Source organism: Mixophyes fleayi, chromosome 2 (genome assembly GCF_038048845.1).
Source record: "Mixophyes fleayi isolate aMixFle1 chromosome 2, aMixFle1.hap1, whole genome shotgun sequence".
Lineage (NCBI taxonomy): Eukaryota > Metazoa > Chordata > Amphibia > Anura > Limnodynastidae > Mixophyes > Mixophyes fleayi.
Window position 1 is genome coordinate 344,295,100 of NC_134403.1, and position 20,284 is coordinate 344,315,383.

The 20,284-nt window shown below is 40.2% G+C and overlaps 1 protein-coding gene across 1 annotated transcript in view; it reads left to right on the forward strand.

Annotated features, from left to right (window-relative positions):
- The window catches only part of ROBO1 (roundabout guidance receptor 1), an 859,323-nt gene that overhangs the window by 105,050 nt on the left and 733,989 nt on the right, over positions 1–20,284 (forward strand). The window contains exon 2 of the mRNA XM_075197076.1: positions 19,957–20,078. Coding sequence (XP_075053177.1) covers positions 19,991–20,078 — 88 coding nt within the window. The 5' untranslated portion in view covers positions 19,957–19,990. The remainder of the gene's footprint in view (positions 1–19,956; positions 20,079–20,284) is intronic.

Genomic DNA, 20,284 nt, shown 5'->3' on the forward strand with positions numbered 1-20,284 from the left:
ATTAACAGCAATCTCGATATTATAAGAAAACAAATGGTTAGATCTTTTGTAATAGTGAAATCAAAAGGCACTTGCTGGAATCAGCATTACATTAGAAATATGGATAAGGGAAAAAAAAATGTAAAACAAACAATACTTGTGCAAAAAGAAAATAAATATACCCAAGATAAGCTTGGTGTGACCACAAAGTATCGATCCATCATACTCACTACTGTAATATAAAACCTATTGTAGCTAAGTACAAGTAGGCAAAGTTAGTAACTAGTTTTCAAATGTAGAATAAGTAGCGAGAAACTCCACATTTTCATTCAAAAGCTCAGATAATAGACCACTAGAGGATCTATACAACCAATCTCTAAACCAAAAACAAATACTACAAAAGAAAATATAAAACGAAGAATACCCAAACTAAGATATAATACGCCAGTCAGTTGGGACAATTTTTCCTTACTGAATTTGCATTCCAAGTTATAACCATCAGGGCAGGGCTGGCAAATTTTAGCCTAGGGGGAAGACTCTACTCAGCAGCCTATTAGGAACATTTTAAAGGGATAAAAAAATGCAGGTGGCCCAGTGACCCAGCCCAAGATACCCCACTATGGGATCGGCCCGGGGGCCAGATGCCCTTGCCCAGCCTGCCCCTGATTACCATGCAATAGCAGGTTGAGACATTTGTTGTTTGCGGTAATATTTGTACGTTTTTCCGTTTTTATATGGCATGTTGTAGACACACCTTTTTATGTATATTACCTATATATTCTTTACATCATATTGACCAATAAAATAGTTTACATTCATGCAATGATTTACGTATATAGTATTGCTTTTATTTAATCACTTTGCTGTTTTTTATGCATTGTGTTATTATAAACCTTTAGCGCTGTTTTCTTGTTTCTTTTTTACTTGTGGATGCTGCAGGAAACATAGAAACTGTGGCAAAGCAAAGGGAATGCTTGTCAGAGTGTGTATTTATTTACATTGTGTTTGGACTTAAAGCGTGTTCATTAAGCTTTGAGAACGTGCACTAAAAGCTTTAAAATAAAGTCCATGTGTACAAAGCCTAAAATGTGTCTTGTACAATGTAGAGAGCAAAAGCAAAGTCTGATTCTATATTATGGGAAACAGAGCCTTTTATGCACTGTTACCTATGTACCAGATGTAATAGATATCCACCAATGAGTTTCAGTTAGTTATTTTTAATCTTGAACAACAAAATATTTTGGCTTTTTTCAGCCATCTGTCTTTTTGCATATATATATTTATATATATATATATATATATATATATATATATATATATATAGTGACAAGAGGAGTGGTTTGCTTGCCACAGGCTTCCAGGCTTCACTTAAGCAGTTAGCTAGCAGTCTGCAGAGCAAGGCTTCAGACCAAGTTACACATTTGTACATTAGTTCATCTAGGTTAAACAGATACAGGAGGAGTACGTATGTGTGAAAAAATAATAGGAAAGAGTCTGATTCAACTTACAATTTTGAAGTGGTTTAAAAGCATCTTTTTCCACAGCTAGCAGCAAGTTGACAGTTGCTGTGTCTGCAATCAAACAGAACATCTGCAGAGAACTCCTTTTTAAAGACAAGGTGGGAGTGTCATCTGTTTATCAAGTTAGGGCTGTGGGAGGAGTATAAATTATTTAAACCTTTTTTTTCCTTTTGAACACTGTGACCGGTGCCAGACAGTGGCTGGTGTCTAGGGAGCTGGTCTCTGTTACTTTTGCATTAGGGTCACAAGAAAGTGTGTGCAACTTTATGGTAGGAAGGGCTTTGCCATCTCTATAATAAAAGAAGAGTAAAAAGCAAGAAGGTGTTCGTGTGTATATCACCAGAAGCGTGCTCGTGTCACTATCTCTCTCTATCTCTCTGTATATGTATATATATATATTTAATTGTTTTAATATAGAAAAACTGTGAGGATGTTATGTGCCAAATAAGATACTGCAACTTAGAAGGATGACAGAAGCTCTTAGTACATTGATTAACCATAGCACAATCATCATCATCATCATCATCATCATCATTTATTTATATAGAGCCAGCAAATTTCGTAGTGCTGTACGATTGGGAACCAATACAATAATAAAACAATAATGGATAATACAGACAGACAGAGAGGTAGGAGGGCCCTGCCAGCAATCATTCATAGCATAAATACTGAATCCACCCGACTCTCCATTTCCCTCTAAATAATATATTGCTTAAGGCACATTTTGTAGCACAACTTTTATTTAAGTTATCCTGGGATGAATTGAAAACTTCACTTTAAACAATGTCATTATATAGTCACAAGTCTAAAATATTATGTTTCATTTTCTCATTTATGGGGAAAGTGGAAGGAATAGAGGATTGTACCATTGACATTTAAGAGATCACATATCGTTTCCATTCTCCAGATTAGAAATTGAATCTGTCACATTATATGAGCATTAAAATAGTAGTTTGGTTGCTTCATATCTTGTTGTCTCTTAAAAATACATTTTATACATTTTATCTGCTGAATAAATTAAGTAATTCAAAGTCCAAATGGTTTCTATTCCTTATGGCTTTTGGGGGTTCCTGTCAATCCCTATAGCCTTTTCTCAGCGCCAGCTGTGTTGGTCTGAAATCGCTTGGCTGGTAATTAGGTATTTATCAGATTGTTTCTGAAAAGCCACGAGACAGCTATCTGACACAATTATCTTTGAAAATTGAATCCCCTTTTTTAAGCCCTGCTGCGGACATTTCAGAAGAAATGTGAATGTTTAATGCTTAATGGCTTTGAAAAGCCCTCTTGCCTTTTTAAGAGCAAATAGAAGTGAAGAGTCAAAATACCATCTTGGGAGAATATTTTGTACCCTTTCCAGCGATGTATTTCCTTTTGTTCTCGTCTTATCATTTCATCATTATTTTATAAGCTAAATTACTTCTATCTGTCAGTTCTCTGCACTGCCAAATGTCTATCAGTCTTAAAGAATTCTAAGGTCTTTCTTCTGCAATGATCCTTAAAATTAAAGGTTATTCTGCCTCGGTCCCTGAAACCTCACTCATAAATGAAATACATTTATAATGCTATCTATCATACCTAAGGTTGCTGAATTGTTACAGCCTTTAAATGTAATTTTTTTTGTATACCTCTACAATGGCTAAGTAAAAATCCTTTCAACAATAAAAGCTTTTAGTGTTCTGTATGGCTTAACTAAGACAGGTTCATAGGTGCATGCTATATATTAGAAATAGTGTATGGAATCCGTTCTTCATTTGTAATTCTTAAGACTTAATCATGTCTTCAGACTTAATCTTGTCTGGGGGATATCAATAATAAAAATAGGAGTATTCCACAAAGAAGGATTTGTGTTTGAAAGTTATAGAAGACAATGGGAATATATAAGCTGATTTAATGGCTTCATTGAGAGTGGATTTGTTATTGTCAAATATTTATTTTACTTTCTAAGTATGTTTGGGTGATTTTTGTCAGTAAAGGTGATAACATCTGACGTTCATTACCCTCTGTGTTTGTTATGATACAATAACACTTAGCAGTTTGTCTCTCATTAGCGTGTATTATACATTTCCAGCTACAATCTATTTTCTGATTTTACTTCTTTGCAGAAGTGATACTCATCGATCGTGATGCAAATTTCATGTTATGTTTAATATGACTGAATTGACACTGGATTTACATCTGTCAAAGACTTATTCCTAGATAGACCTGATCATCTAGTATGTTTATTCATATTGTTCTTTCCTCTTAAACTATTGACATTATTACAATTAGAAATGAGTGCAACTTTTTAGCAAATTGTGAGTTTCTACAAATACCACTATTTTGCAGCTGAGAAATCTTTTTGGAAGGGCAAACATGAAAAAAATTAGAGAATTTAGAACAAAATGTAAAATGTTGTTTTTCATCTATACTAAATTTTACAACAACAGCACCAAAAAAATGTTAAGTCTAAAGTTCTTAATATATCTTTTCTTTTTAAACAACTATTTGATTTGAACCAGTAAAAAAATATATATGTTCATAAATTAACTATTGGGCTAACATAGCCAATCTCTGCATTTTTACAGCCAAATCACCCAAAATTACTTACCTTTGTTTTAGAAAGATACAAGGAGAGCACTGGCCCTACCAGACAAATAATTATGATTTAATCAACACCTCATCATCAAAACCATAATTAAATCAACACCTAATACATCTTAGTAAATGGCTCCACATATTGGGCCTAATTCATTAAGGAAAGCAAAGCATAAAAAGGAGTAACTTTGCACCTTGGCAAAACCATGTTGCATTTGAGGGGGAGTTAAATTTAAAATGTGGGGACAGATTTATAGTTGGGGTAGGGCATGACCTAGACCAACTTTAAATTTCACTGTAAAAACAAAGCTATTTGTGTGCTAGATGAAAAAACAGTCAGTATTTTCCTTACGTGCAAAATAATAAACTAATTTGCACCCCTTGCATTGTAACATGGTTTGTTCCAGAGAACATTCACTTCTTTTTTTTTTGCTTTACTTTCCTTAATGACTCAGGTCCATTATCTGGAGAGATGTCCGTAGTAATATTTACTAAACTGTATTCAAAGTGTTCTACAATATAAGATATATACTTGGAGCAGCTTTTGCTCCACTTGTAATGCCACTGTATGGTAAATCACAAAGGAGAAAATATTTTCCTACAAAATGTTCTGGCCAAAATATCATTGATAAATCCCTCACTCTCATGATTGGTGAAATACAGTAATGTACATTATAAACACAGCACAAAGTAAGGGATTTCTTCCACCTTGATGCTTAATTAAAGATATATTAGTGTTCTAGTTACTATTTTTCCCTAAAAGAATGATTTTCTATAACCATTTTGCGTTTTAATGTGAAGGTTTACTCAACTTAATTATAGACCACTTCATTATTAGAAGCCACCCACATGCAATAGTCTGATTAAGTTTAATCTACTGTTCTAAGAAACGTGCAAACACGAACCCATCATTTCATTAATGCAGTGTACATTCTAAATAGACAAGAATGATAAACCATCTGGTTGAAATGATGGCATTGGTCTCATATTAACTAAGCCAATCACCATGACATTTCCAAAATTCATAAAGGATTACTTTACAAAACCTGGACCAGGAATTTTTTGTTTATTTTTTGGTGGGGCAGTCTAGGTATTTGTCTAATACACGTTTACAAGTTGAACACAGGTAGATGGCATTTCAGTTTCTTTTACAAACAAAGAGAGAAATAAAAAGTTTATAATGTCCTTATATGTGATTAACCTAGTTGGCGACACACAGGCAAAACTAGAACTTTTGTCACACACAGTCACAGTGCTGCAGTGATTGGATCCCAGGGGGTCCCATACAATATGGTTGGCCATATATGCTGAAAGAATAGCACAAATTGCTAAAAGTAAAAACAATAACAAGAGAAATACATGTAAGTTAAGTTGGAATCGTTTAAACACACTTTATAAATGATCAACCCCAGATATATAGTAAAAAATACTGAAGTTTAATTTAAACACAGATCACATACCAGCAAAAAAATAGAAATATGGATATGAAGAGTAAAAAGTATAATGAAATATATGACAATCAGGAATGTCAGGAATTATGCCACAAATGGACTCTGAGTTCCGGTGCAAGTGTAGAATTACACAAGAGTGATAATGGTTGGGAGTATTTAGGCCAGAGAGGTATATCAGGATTGAACACGAGTAGCAGAGTGTCAGGAGCTCAGGATAGCACATTTAGTAGCAGGGTGTCAGTAACTCAGGCTTGCACTTGGGTACCATGGTGTCAGGAACTCAGGCTTGCATTTGGGTAGCAGGGTGTCAGGATAATTGCACATGTATATCAGAGTTCGAGACCACATACTAGTAGCAGGGTGTCAGGAACTCAGGATAGCATACTGGTAAGAAAGTGTAAGGAACTCAGGATAGCACGCTGGTAGCAGGGTGTCAGGAACTCAGGATAGCACACTGGTAAGAAGGTGTCAGGAACTCATGATAGCACACTGATAAGAAGGTGTCAGGAATTCAGGATAGCACACTGGTAAGAAAGAGTCAGGAACTCAGGATAGCACACTGGTAAGAAAGTGTCAGGAACTCAGGATAGCACACTGGTAGCAGGGTGTGAGGTATTCAACATAGTACATCGGTAGCAAAGGCATAGGAACTCAGGATTGTATACTGGTAGCAGAGGCACAGGAACTCAGGATTGAATAATGGTAGCAGAAGAATAGGAATTTAGAATTGCAGGATTAGGATGCCAAGAACTTAGTATAGCAGGACAGCATATGCTCACCAATGATCTGGCTATGATTACAGAAAAGCCAGAGTTTTAAAGGCCAGGCATCAGATGTAGCTTGTTAATTGCTAGGGAATTCAGCAGGATAAATTAGCTGTTGCATTGCTGGACAAGCAGAAATCCAAGATACCCTAATTATTAGCGGATTATTATGCTGAATTAAGCTTATTTTGGGGCAGCCGACCTGGTTATATTGGACCAATTGCCAAATATCACCGCCAATAAGCTATATGGGGGCAACTTTAAACCCTTCACCACTGATGTCTTTATCACCATCTTGCTCAGCCTATTTTGCCCATGTTTGAGCATCTCACATTCCAACATCAATATCAATAATTTCTTGATGCAATACCCACACAATTTATACATTGATATTTTCAGAAGACTTTTAATTTTCAGAAAATACCATAAGCTTGCTTATATCTCTTGACACAGCATAAAAATATATCCAAAATGGCAAAAAAAGTATTTTTTTTATTGAAATCTCATGAAAGTGAACTAAATACTTTATGGTTCTTGTTTTGGCATCAATCCACCTTTCCAAAACAGTAAAAAAAAAAATCACGATTCTACACATAGATTATCATAATTATATCTGCACTTGAAAGAATTATGGGAAGCCCATTTTTAAAAATAGAAAATCTACTACATCATATGAGTTTTTTGAAGCCAGGATGGGGAAGATCTAAGCATTATAAGCACTCCACCCATCTATGGACATCTTAATACTTTCTGTAGTGTATGGTGCTATTGACTGGTGATCACCACAAAAACTACTGAGGGGGCACATCCTTTGAAAGAGGGGTCTATCCTCATAGTTTCTTGGGCCCAGAAGTATGGGAGGTCTGTGCGATAAAATTGGTGGGAGAGTGCACCTGAGTGTCTAGGAGCCAGAATGGGGCTTATTGGGACTTTTAGGTCTTTTCCCCGTCTCCCGGCTCTTCAAATATTTCTGTAGTCTTGTGGCAAAGCACCAGATCAACTCATCCTTAGTACTGAAGCTAGCCTAGTTTGACTCCTGTGAGAACAGGCCTTGGTCTCCTTCCCAAGAGAAGACTATCCAGAGCCTAGTATACGCTGAGATTTTCTACAAATTAAGGATTTTGCCAGTGAACGCCACCAGAAGTTATTTTGGTCTGAAAGTTAGGGTTACTTAGTCTATATGGGTGGCCCTTCGGGTAAACCATAATGTTATACAAGGAATAAAGCCATATTGGTAGTAACTGTGCTCACCACCACCTCTCTGGTGTATTGTACATTGTCACCTCATGGTTAAGAATCTGAACTCTTTAGCTACTCAGTACAGCAGTTCTGGAACAGAGTTATCTGTGTGGGCAAATACTTCACGTTTTTATCACAATGCTGGTTGCTTCCAGGAGAGAGCCACTTGGTTGATGTTGCTATCAGAGACACACCATATCCGGCCTTAGTAATGAAAGGATGCATCTTCAGGCACAACATTGAAGTTAAGGGGTTAGAAAATTTAGAATCGTAAGGGACAAAGCCACAGTCAATAGGTTAGAGAAGATAGAAAAATGAAAGACGAAGCTGAAGTCGATGAATGGGCAAATAGAACAAGACTTTTTAATGTGCATGCTTTATCTACAACATCATCATGGTGCTTAAGACCCTATTCAGTCCAAAATATTGTTAGTGGTGTCCAATGTTTGGTCTTCTGGCCCCAAGGGGTGCTAGCATTTCATAATGCTAGCAGTCCAGTGGCGCACGCAGGGGGGGTTTCTGAGTCTCTAGTAACCCCCCCACGCTAACTAAGTGGCCACTGTCCTATACAGCAGCCGCGGCGCTGTCAAAGAAGTGTCCACGGCGGTGCTGTAGTGTATACAGCACCGCCGCGGACGCTTTTCAGACAGCGCCGCGGCTGCTGTATAGGACAGAACTGACGAAACGGAGCTGCTGCGCATGCGCAGCAGCTCTCTCTCGGGTTGTTTTTTTTTTTTTTGGGTCGGGGGAAACCTCCCCCCAGACAATCCTCCGTACGCCCCTGCAGTCTTAGAGCTATTGATCTTTAATAGATAAGGAAGTGCTAGGTGGTGAAGCACAGAAACGTGGACTTAACTGAACAAGAATTTTGCTTGTTAAGTACCTAATTTTCTGGAATTTTAACACAGGTCAGTTGATTTGGTATTTGGGATTTGTGCAGGTTAGCCTCAAAATAATTTAGCAAGGGCAACAGAGTTTCAAACAGTAGATAAGAAAGGGCAACTGGTGGCAATCTAAAACTATTTCATCGAAACTAAGCTCTAATTCCCTGCCTTGAACTTTGACTTAGAAGTTAAAAATGTATTCCATTGGATGAAAAGATAATTATTTGAAAGCGATTTATTAATCAATTGGTGGCTTTTTATTTATCTTGTTCAATGTTACTTGCATCATACAGTTTGTTCCAGGTTTCAAGCTGACAAAAACAAGGTAATTACATTTCCCCTTAATCCATAGTGTTGTAAGATTCTGCAATTTGCTGTTGCTGGCAGCACATAAGAAAATCAGTGTTCAAAGAGAAGAAATGTTTACTGAGCAGTATTTACCTGTAGATGGATATATTAAGGTTATTTTTCTAAATACACTCGATATGACTGAAGGCAAATGTGTTGCTGTCGAACGCTGGAAGCATTAGAAAAAAACACATTTAATTAAAATATAACTTAATTTAAGATAGACAGTTGGGTCATTTACAACAAGTAACACTTCACTAAAGTGAAATGACTTGGTTTAATACACTTTAATGGTAAATCATGCAAATAATCATGGTATTAAAAACCCTAGGATTGATGACCCACACTAACAGATTAATTAATCACATATGTGTGAGATTGTGTATTTCATTTTCTCTGCCTCGTATATGATTAATTGGATATATCAAAATATGTATTGGTATGTTACCACCATGAATTTAAATCTCTACAACATGTTTTTGGAGGGTGTTGTTGAGAGGTTGTCTTCATATATGGTGGCCATTGCTGAAAATCAGGAGTACAGCCAAAGCCAGGATTACGCTATAGAAAGCTTCTATGATTGTTAATAATAACAGGGCACTATCACAAGCTTACTTATCTCCTCTTTCTGTAAATGCTGGTTCAGGAAACTTGTGCAGTTTGATTCACAAGGAAGACCAGTAGCAGAAAGGGGAGATAAAGAGATGATACGTGAAAGTGTCCTGTGGTCATGTTCTACAAAATCACCATAAGTACACTATGGACAAAAGTATTCATATGCTTGACCACTACACCAACAGGGACTGTAATGACATTGTTGTCACGGTCGTCTGAATTTCTTGATCCGATTCGGGACCCTTGGGACTAGCTGGAGCAGGAGTGAAACAGAACTTAGCAGCCTGGATGAACTTCTTGCTCATGTTCGTGCTGATTGTAGAATATAGCAGGGGAATTAGCAGTCTGGAAATGTAGACAGGAACACTGCACTTGTAATGCAGTCAGGAACACTGCACTTGTAATGCAGTCAGGAACACTGCACTTGTAATGCAGTCAGGAACACTGCACTTGTAATGCAGTCAGGAACACTGCACTTGTAATGCAGTCAGGAACACTGCACTTAGGAGTGCAGACAGGATTACTGCACTTGTAATGCAGTCAGGAACACTGGAGCCAAGAACTATCCTCTGGAGAGAAGTGTGTTGTTCTGGCAATGAACAGATCACAGCAGCAGGTTTAAATAGGATGTCCCAAACAACTATTGGCTGATCAGTTCATGTGATCACAGCTTCTGAATCTGGTTGGTTTGGAATGATCACCTGACTGCATCCAAGATGGCCGCGCCCATGCATCAGGACAGACAGTATGTGTTTGTTTACAAATGAAGGTGTGGAGAACGGGAATGCTGCAGATGACCAGAAGGGACCCAGGTAGCCGTGATATGACAGCGGCGGATGAGGTAAGTGCGGCTAAGATCCCGATTTGTGACAGTACCCCCTCCCTTACGAGTGGCCACTGGACACTTAGATTGGGGCTTAGTTGGAAACTTGCGGTGAAATTTTTTGATGAGAGATGGAGCGTGAACATCAGAAGCTTTGATCCAGGCCCTCTCTTCTGGACCATAGCCTTTCCAGTCGACTAGATATTGTAAGGTTTTATGTCGAAACCGAGAGTCCAAGATCTCTTTAATTTCATATTCGTCACCATGTTCAGTCTGCACTTCAGGAGAAACCAGTTTGGGTGTATAAAACCGATTTAGCACCAGTGGTTTCAAGAGAGAGATATGGAAGGTGTTGGGTACCCTGAGGTAAGATGGTAGATGTAATTTGTAGGACACTGGATTGATGACTCGGGAGATGTTAAACGGTCCAATAAAGCGAGGAGCGAATTTCATAGATGGAACTCTGAGGCGTAGATTGCGAGTAGACAGCCAGACTCTGTCTCCGGGTTTCAAGCTTGGAATGGCTCGTCGCTTTTTGTCGGCCTGAATTTTGTAGCGTTGGGACGCTTTAAGTAGAGATTCCCGTACCTGGCGCCAGTGGCCTGAAAAATTCTTTAGGAAAACTTCTGAGGCAGGTACTGAGGCTGTAGGAAGTGGAGTAAACAAGGGTACCCTGGGGTGTAGGCCATAGACCGTATGAAATGGAGTGGAAGCAGAGGATTCGTGATAATGATTATTATGAGCAAATTCTGCCCAAGGAAGCAGATCTACCCAGTCGTCTTGAGAAGAGGATATGTACAAACGGAGAAATGTTTCTAGGTCTTGATTAACTCTTTCCGTTTGCCCGTTGGATTGGGGATGATAGGCCGAAGAGAAGTTTAGTTTGATCTGTAGTGCTTGGCACAAGGATCTCCAGAATTTCGCCACAAACTGAACTCCTCTATCTGAGACGATTTCTTCAGGACACCCATGCAAACGGAAGATCTCCTTTATAAATTGCTGAGCCAGGATAGGTGCTGATGGGAGTCCACGGAGAGGAACAAAATGCGCCATTTTAGAGAATCGGTCAACGATGACCCAGACGGTATTGAAATTATTAGAATTGGGCAAATCGGAAACAAAGTCCATAGAAATATGGGTCCAGGGTTTGGTGGGAATAGGCAGAGGCAAAAGTTGACCAGCTGAAGATTGTCTTGAACTTTTATGTTGGGCACAGCTGCCACATGCGGAAACAAATTGCTGAACATCCTGATGAAGCGTAGGGCACCAGTAGCTTCTCAATATGAAAGATTGAGTTTTGCGGATGCCAGCATGACCGGCAAATCTGGAACAATGTGCCCATTGGAGCAATTTTTTACGCAGATTCTCAGGAACAAAAGTTTTCCCCTGGGGAGGTGTATTGTCGGGTCTACTGACTGCGATGCTGAGTGGGCTGATAATAGGCCGTGGATCCACAATGATGGAATCTTCTTCTTTTACCATAGAACGTGACAGAGCATCGGCCTTGCGATTTTTGGAACCGGGACGGAAGGTGACATGGATATCAAATCGAGAAAAGAATAGTGCCCATCGGGCCTGACGTGGATTCATGCACTGTGCAGTTTTAAGGTAGAGCAGATTCTTGTGATCCGTGTATATTGTGACAGGATAACGAGCACCCTCAAGTAAATGTCTCCACTCTTCAAGCGCCAATTTGATGGCAAGCAGCTCTTTGTCCCCTATGGCATAATTTCGTTCAGCTGGTAAAAATTTTCGGGAGAAGAACCCGCAGGGATGCCATTGCTCATCAGCTGGTTTTTGGGAGAGAACTGCCCCTACTCCGACAGATGAGGCATCAACTTCCAAGTAGAATGGACAGGTTAAATCTGGTTGCCTCAGTATGGGAGCAGAAATAAATGCTTGTTTCAGAAGTTGAAAAGCAGATTGGGCTTCTTCAGACCACTTGGCAGGATTAGCTCCTTTTTTGGTGAGGGCGGTGAGTGGTGCTACTACAGTAGAGTAGCCACGAATAAATTTTCGATAGTAGTTAGCAAATCCCAGAAATCGCTGTACTGCCTTTAGTGTAGATGGTTGAGGCCAGTTAAGAATAGCTTGCACCTTCTCTGGGTCCATACGGAGACCGGTGCCCGAGATGATATACCCCAAGAATGGAATGGATTCAACTTCGAAGGTGCATTTTTCAAGCTTGCAATACAGTTTATTCCTTCTGAGACGGCTGTTTAACATGTCTGCGATGGGACTGGATATCAGAGGAGAAAACGAGGATATCGTCCAAATATACCACAATAGTATGGTACAGTAAGTCCCGAAAGATTTCGTTTATGAAATTCTGAAAAACCGCTGGGGCATTGCTCAGACCGAATGGCATGACAAGATATTCGTAGTGCCCATCCCTGGTGTTAAAGGCGGTTTTCCATTCATCGCCACGCCTGATACGGATCAAATTGTAGGCCCCGCGGAGATCCAACTTCGTAAATATTTGCGCACCTTTGACTCTGTCAAATAACTCTGTGATGAGGGGCAGAGGATACCGGTTCTTGATGATAATGTCGTTGAGACCTCGGTAATCGATGCAGCGACGTAATCCACCATCTTTTTTTTTTACAAAAAAGAACCCGGCTCCTGCCGGTGAAGAGGATGGGCGAATAAAGCCCCTTTCCAAGTTCTCTTTTACATATTCAGACATAGATTTTGTCTCAGGGATAGAAAGAGGGTAGACTCTGCCACGCGGTGGGGTTTTACCCGGAACAAGATCAATGGGACAGTCCCAATCCCGATGAGGTGGTAGAGTTTCAGCGGCCTGCTTACTGAAAACGTCTGTGAACTCTTGGTAGGCAGAAGGAACTGGCAAAACTTCCTTATCAGAGGTGGAGCAATGTGGAAGAACACGTTGTAAACAGGACCCGAAACAAGTTGGAGCCCACGCCAGGATTTGTGGAGTCGACCAGTCAATATGGGGGTTATGCGTTTGAAGCCATGGAAACCCGAGAACCACAGGGCTAGTGGCTTCTGGGATGACCAAAAAGGTAAGAGACTCGGAATGCAGAACTCCTATTTGGAGCGTCACTGGAGAAGTCTGATGCGTAATGGTACCCCCTGGAATACGGCTACCGTCAACCGCAGACAGAAAGATGGTCACTGGAATTTTCTCTAGTGGAATGGCTAGTTCAGCAGCTAATCTGGCAGACATGAAATTCCCAGCTGCTCCAGAATCCAGCAGGGCTGAAATGTATTGGGAGCCTTGAGCGTGTTTCAGAGTGACTGAGATAATACAGTCCTTGCCTTGTGGGGAGCGAAGAGCCACTCCTAGGCTCACTTCCTCATCGTCAGCTAGGAGGTTGTGTTTACCCGGCTTACGAGGACAATGATGTAACAGATGTCCGGAACTGGCACAGTATAAGCAAAGTTTCTCTCGCCGTTCTCGCTCGGTGGGTAAAAGACGTGCTTTGCCTAATTGCATGGGTCCTTCAGGGAAAGGAGACGGTACACGGACCCGTTGAATAGGGTGGAACTTGGGGTGTTTCAGCTTCCTCTTTTCTAGAGCTCTTTCTCTGAACCGAAGATCAACCCGATTGCAGGTGGTAATCAATTGGTCTAGCGTTGTAGGTAAGTCCCGAGACGCTAATACATCCTTAATGTGGTCAGACAGGCCCTGCCAGAAAACCGCAACAAGAGCATCGTTATTCCAAGATAGTTCAGAGGAAAGTGTTTGAAATTGAACGGCATATTGGCCCACAGACTGCTGCCCTTGCCGAAGGCGCAGAATATCTAAAGCGGCTGACGTTGTTCTTCCAGGCTCGTCGAATATTCTGCGGAAGGTAGACAGGAAGCTATCAATGTCAAATAAAATTGGGTCAGATTTTTCCCAGAGCGGTGATGCCCATGCCAGAGCTTGCCCTGATAGTAGCGAAACAATATAAGCAGTTTTGGTACGTGCAGTGGGGAAATTTCCGGGTTGTAATTCAAAGTGTATACTACACTGGTTGAGAAACCCGCGGCAATTCTTCGGATCGCCATTGTATTTAGCTGGCGTGGGAAGATGGAGTCTGGATGAAGTAAGTAGTGAAGCAGGTATTACTGGCTCAGGCGGAGTATGGGATGGTTGACTGCGGAATAACTGCAAGGTATCCATACGTGTAGAAACATCCTGCAGCAATCTCAAAATTTGCCCCTGGTTAGTTTCTTGTCTCTCAATGCGTTCAGCTAATATTTGGACAGAGTCCTCCCTCGGGGTATGTTCCCCTAGCGGATCCATTAGGCCAGAACAAACTGTCACGGTCGTCTGAATTTCTTGATCCGATTCGGGACCCTTGGGACTAGCTGGAGCAGGAGTGAAACAGAACTTAGCAGCCTGGATGAACTTCTTGCTCATGTTCGTGCTGATTGTAGAATATAGCAGGGGAATTAGCAGTCTGGAAATGTAGACAGGAACACTGCACTTGTAATGCAGTCAGGAACACTGCACTTGTAATGCAGTCAGGAACACTGCACTTGTAATGCAGTCAGGAACACTGCACTTGTAATGCAGTCAGGAACACTGCACTTGTAATGCAGTCAGGAACACTGCACTTGTAATGCAGTCAGGAACACTGCACTTGTAATGCAGTCAGGAACACTGCACTTGTAATGCAGTCAGGAACACTGCACTTAGGAGTGCAGTCAGGAACACTGCACTTAGGAGTGCAGACAGGATTACTGCACTTGTAATGCAGTCAGGAACACTGGAGCCAAGAACTATCCTCTGGAGAGAAGTGTGTTGTTCTGGCAATGAACAGATCACAGCAGCAGGTTTAAATAGGATGTCCCAAACAACTATTGGCTGATCAGTTCATGTGATCACAGCTTCTGAATCTGGTTGGTTTGGAATGATCACCTGACTGCATCCAAGATGGCCGCGCCCATGCATCAGGACAGACAGTATGTGTTTGTTTACAAATGAAGGTGTGGAGAACGGGAATGCTGCAGATGACCAGAAGGGACCCAGGTAGCCGTGATATGACAGCGGCGGATGAGGTAAGTGCGGCTAAGATCCCGATTTGTGACAATTGTATTCAAATACATATACTTTAATATGGAGTTGGTCCTCCTTTTGCAGCCATAACAGCTTCCACTCTTCTTGGAAGGCTTTCCCCAAGATGTTGGAGTGTTTCTGTGGGAACTTGTGCCCATTCATTCTGTAGAGCATTTATGAGGTCACACACTGATGTTGGACGAGAAGGCCTGGCTTGCAATCTCCATTCCAGTTCATCCCCTGTTCGATATGGTTGGGGTCAGGGCTGTGTACGGGCCAGTCAAGTTCTTCCACAACAAACTCTTCAAACCATGCCTTTGTAGTCCTTGCTTTGTGCACGGGGCTCATATTGAAATAGACAGGGCCTTCCCCAAACTTTTGTCACAAAGTTGGAAGCATAGCATTGTCCAAAATGACTTGGTATGCTGAAGCATTAAGATTGCCTTTCACTGGAGATAAGGGACCTAGCCCAAACCTTGAAAAACAACCCTATACCATTATCCCTCCTCCACCAAACTTCACAGTTGGCAAAATGCAGTCAGGCAGGTAACGTTCTCCCAGCATCCGCCAAATTCAGACCCGCCCATCTGACTGCCAAACAGAGAAGCGTGATTTGTCATTCCACAGAACATTGGCGACCTTTACGCACCATGCGCCTTAGCAGTTGTTGACCCCACTCTGTGATTTTACGTGGTCTACCGCTTCATGGCTGAGTTGCTTTTGTTCTTAAATGCTTCTACTTTCTAATAATATCACTTACAGTTGACCATGGAATATCCAGCAGGGATGAAATTTCACAAGCCGTCTTATTGCAAAGGTGGCATCCTATCACAGTACCACGCTTCAAGTCACTGAGCTCTTAAAAACCATTTTGTATCACAAATATTTGCAAATTGAGACTGCATGGCTAGGTGCTTGATTTTATACACCTCGGGCAACGGGTCTGATTGAAACACCTCAATTCAATAATTAATAGGTGTGGCCAAATACTTTTCTCTATATAGTGTATCTTTAGTATTGCCCAGTTCTCTTATTGATTTATTGAGGTTAATTTTTTCTTATAATCTTTGTATCAATTAAAATAATTGAAAATGTAGGAAAACAGTTTGAAACAAAGATTTCTGTATAGAACAGGCAATACATACTGAAAAAAGGATAAATGCACCACCAGATTATTCATCATTGAATATATTCTGCTTCATATCCACCAAAGGGACACTTATTAAGAGGTTCAATCACCGTGAAGTCGAGCTGCACATCTTGTTAGCAATTACGGTCAGGGCCGGATTAACCCGAGGTCTAACTGGGCTACAGCCTAGGTGCCTCGGGCATCCAGGGGGCCCTTGAAAGTGCTCAGCAGAATTATTGATCGGTCGTGGGCGGAGGAGCCCCTGGCCCGATCAATGCTGCTGAGCACTTTCATTGCAGTCATTCCCCAGCGTGCTGTAGTCTCCTTACTGAGGAGATCTCGTGAGTCTCACTCTCACAAGGTCTCCTCAGTAAGGAGCATACAGTGCACCAGAGAAGGACCGCTATGCCAGGAGAAAGAGATAAGTGCCTTGGGGGTTGGGGGCGGCTTGGCTCACAGGGGGGGCCTCATCGGGGGGGCCTCTCTGCGGGGGGGCCTTACAGGGGGAATGGAGGCCCCCTTAGCCCAGGGGCCTCCATTCCTTTAATCCGGCCCTGATTACGGTACAAATCTCCGCTTATTCCAGCCATAGCATCGGTGCGAGGTGTCTCCGCTGATGTTCCAGAGACACATTGCACCGAATTGAATCTCCACCTTATGGGTAGATCTGTCAAATCCTCTAAAAAGGAAAAGTGGAGGTGTTGCCAATAGCAACCAATCAGATTCTAGTTATCAGTTTCTATTATTATAAGGCCTAGTATTAAACAAGTAACACAACTATTCTCATCAAACATGAAAAAATGACTGATCATGCATTTTTAGTTTTTGCTTCGCCAGATTGATCTGTTTTACAAATAATGCAATCTGTTAAAGAAATATGGTATTTCACATACACTGATACAGAACGTAAAGGTGTCACAAGGCATTATGTGGTTAGCAAACAAGCGACGAGGTGGATGTCCCGCGCTTACCCACTAAGTATAGGCATTTGCTACCTGAATGGGGAAGTAATGGACAGTGAGGTCCCTTCCCTCTAAGGCAGGGTTTCCCAAACCCAGTCCTCAGGGCTCCCTAACAGTGCAGGTTTTCTGGATCACATGTGACATAATTAGGACCACCTGGGGATCTGTTACAATGTGTCAGTCAGTAATAAATACACCTGTGCTCCAGCAAGGAGATATGGAAAACCTGCACTGTTGGGGAGCCCTGAGGACTGGGTTTGGGAAACCCTGCTCTAAGGTAATATTTGCAGAATGAGTAACCCCAGGCGCATTAGTGTAGTTTCTAAAATACTAGGATATGAGACAATTTACATGCAGGTGTTCTAAGTGTACAGGTGAAGATACCTGAAGCATATACATTATAGAGCAGAATAATGTCATTTATTTATTTATTGACGTGTGTCAACTGTCGGATAACGTATACACAATAAATAACATATAGTTCTGTCCAGAACAGTAATTGCAGTAATGCAATAAAGTGCACCATATGCAGATATGGTATGGCTTCAGCACAGATTCTGTGTGTGTGTGTGTGTGTGTGTGTGTGTGTGTGTGTGTGTGTGTGTGTGTGTGTGTGTGTGTGTGTGTACCTTAGGGAATTTAGACTGTGAGCTCCAATGGGGCAGGGGCTGATGTGAATGAGTTCTCTGTACAGCGCTGCGTAATTAGTGGCGCTATATAAATAACTGATGATGATGATGATGATGATGAAGATATAGATAAGCGATGTGCATAGCTATAATACCATAAAAATCAAGAAATAAAAGTATGTTTTTTTGAGTAGTTCACCATACAGATACAAATTCATGAGCTGTAGATTCATATGATAAGCTCAGAAGTATCAAACACTCAATATGTAAGTCTCTGTCAAAATTGCCAGTTGCAAACTCATGGGATAAACTCAGTTTCAATCCATATAGGTTAATCCCTTATTTGAGGCGTAAATGCAAATTGCTTAAAAATAAATCAAGTTCCAGGAAAGTCAATAAATATGGGACTTACTGTTCATGTAGATCAATGTGGAAACTTCCTTACAGTCTCTGTCTTACCTCCCCTTCACTGAGCGGGGGCATCTACATCTGCCTTGTAGTCTGTATTCCTTCGGTGAACCGACAGGTGCGCGCATGCGCAGACATAAACTTGTGTCCCAGCTGTTTTTTTGCTTTCTGACATAGTCGCTCTATTTGACAAGTGGTTGAGCAGAGTGCAGAACTCTGCCAGCATTCGTGCTTACTAAAGCAAGTAGGTAGAAGATGTATTGATGCAGCAAAATCAGTCCGGATAGTTGTTAGTATTAGGACCCAACGCGTTTCACCCACAACAGGGCTTCATCAGGGATAGATAAATCAATAATGGGGTTAGTAGAAGTCCGTTCCTATATATGGTACATTAGTCTTCTGTAATTGGCTGCCTGTAAATTTGGCTTGCTTGTGATAGGATAACCATTATGCGGTCAGCTTTATTTCTCATTTTATTTGTAAATGCAGTCTTTTACATGCGTACAACCCGTGGGGTTGTGTAGTCCTTTTGAGAGGATTTACTTAAAATAATTGTAAGAGTCAATTCAATGTCTAAATTGAATATTAATTCAAAGGTATTTTCAATACAATAGTAAATTCTTAGTCCTCATACAGTTGGTGCTTTATAAATACATTAACCTCAGTAAAGATCAAAGAAGTCACAGTAGTAAAAGTAAAATTAGGAAAACTTTGCCTAAAAACATCTGTGACAGAGCTGTACAAAGATGTTTGCATTGTACTTAATTGCATTTATATAAAATCTATATGTGTATATATATATATATATATATATATATATATATGTGTGGTATTATTAAGCCTAGCTATATATATATATATATATCTATATATATATATATATATATATATATATATATATATGGCTAGGCTTAATAGTACCACATCTGTATTTGATGAAATTTGCTTTGGCTGGTTTTAGTAATTGCACATTTGCATCTTGCTGGTATTGTATTATTTGCAGTATTGCTGATAAATTAAGCAAGGCCTATTCCTGCCTTACATGTACATGTCATTAAATCTGATTCATTTTAGCTATCTCATCTAAAATCCAATTTACATTTGCAGTAGACACATGCATACTAGATCCCAAATGTGTTAACTGATAATAATAAAATGTTATACTGTATATAAACTACTAGACTGTGAATGGTCTCCAAAACTAAGTATCCATACAAAATAATCTATGCAGGCAAATGACTATATCACTATTGTTTTTAAGACGTAAGAATGTGCTATACGGTATAATAAAGGGTATAATAAAGGTTCTGTCAATGAAAAAAATAACTCTAACATAGAGTTAACAATGTCATTGTTTTCATAATGCTTCTGTAGAGAGGTTTAGTAAATTACATGATCAAACCCCTTGACTTAGCACATTATGACAAAGTGTCGTCCGTTTATTATGTCTCGCTGCCATTCAATAATTTCCCGTAAAGTACCAAATTGTGAAGTGCAGCTTTTTCTTATTGAAGTGAAATGTATGCTTTTAAATTAATCATGTCATTTGTCACTATTCTCCTTGAAATTGACACAGAGGTGGTGAACAGTTTCCAATCTCACTTTCCTCATATCTTTCAGATAACATTAAGCTAATGTTCAAAACGGGGGCAAGATGAAATGGACAAAAATGAACTCATTTGTTCTATCAACGATTTTAGTTTTTCTCTACCTTCGGCCTTTGTTCGGACAGCTGATTCCAGGTAAGTGTAATAATTTATGTAAATATGTATCTTCTAATTCTGTGCACAAATGCTGTACAGTATACTTGTTGGGGTTATATATTCCATGCATACAAATGGTGCATGTTTAAATGAGACACATGGCGCAATCTAGTGACCCTTTGATCAAGCCCTGCCCACTCCATAGTCATTTTGCTGGTTCAATTTACTAGGATTCATATTATTGT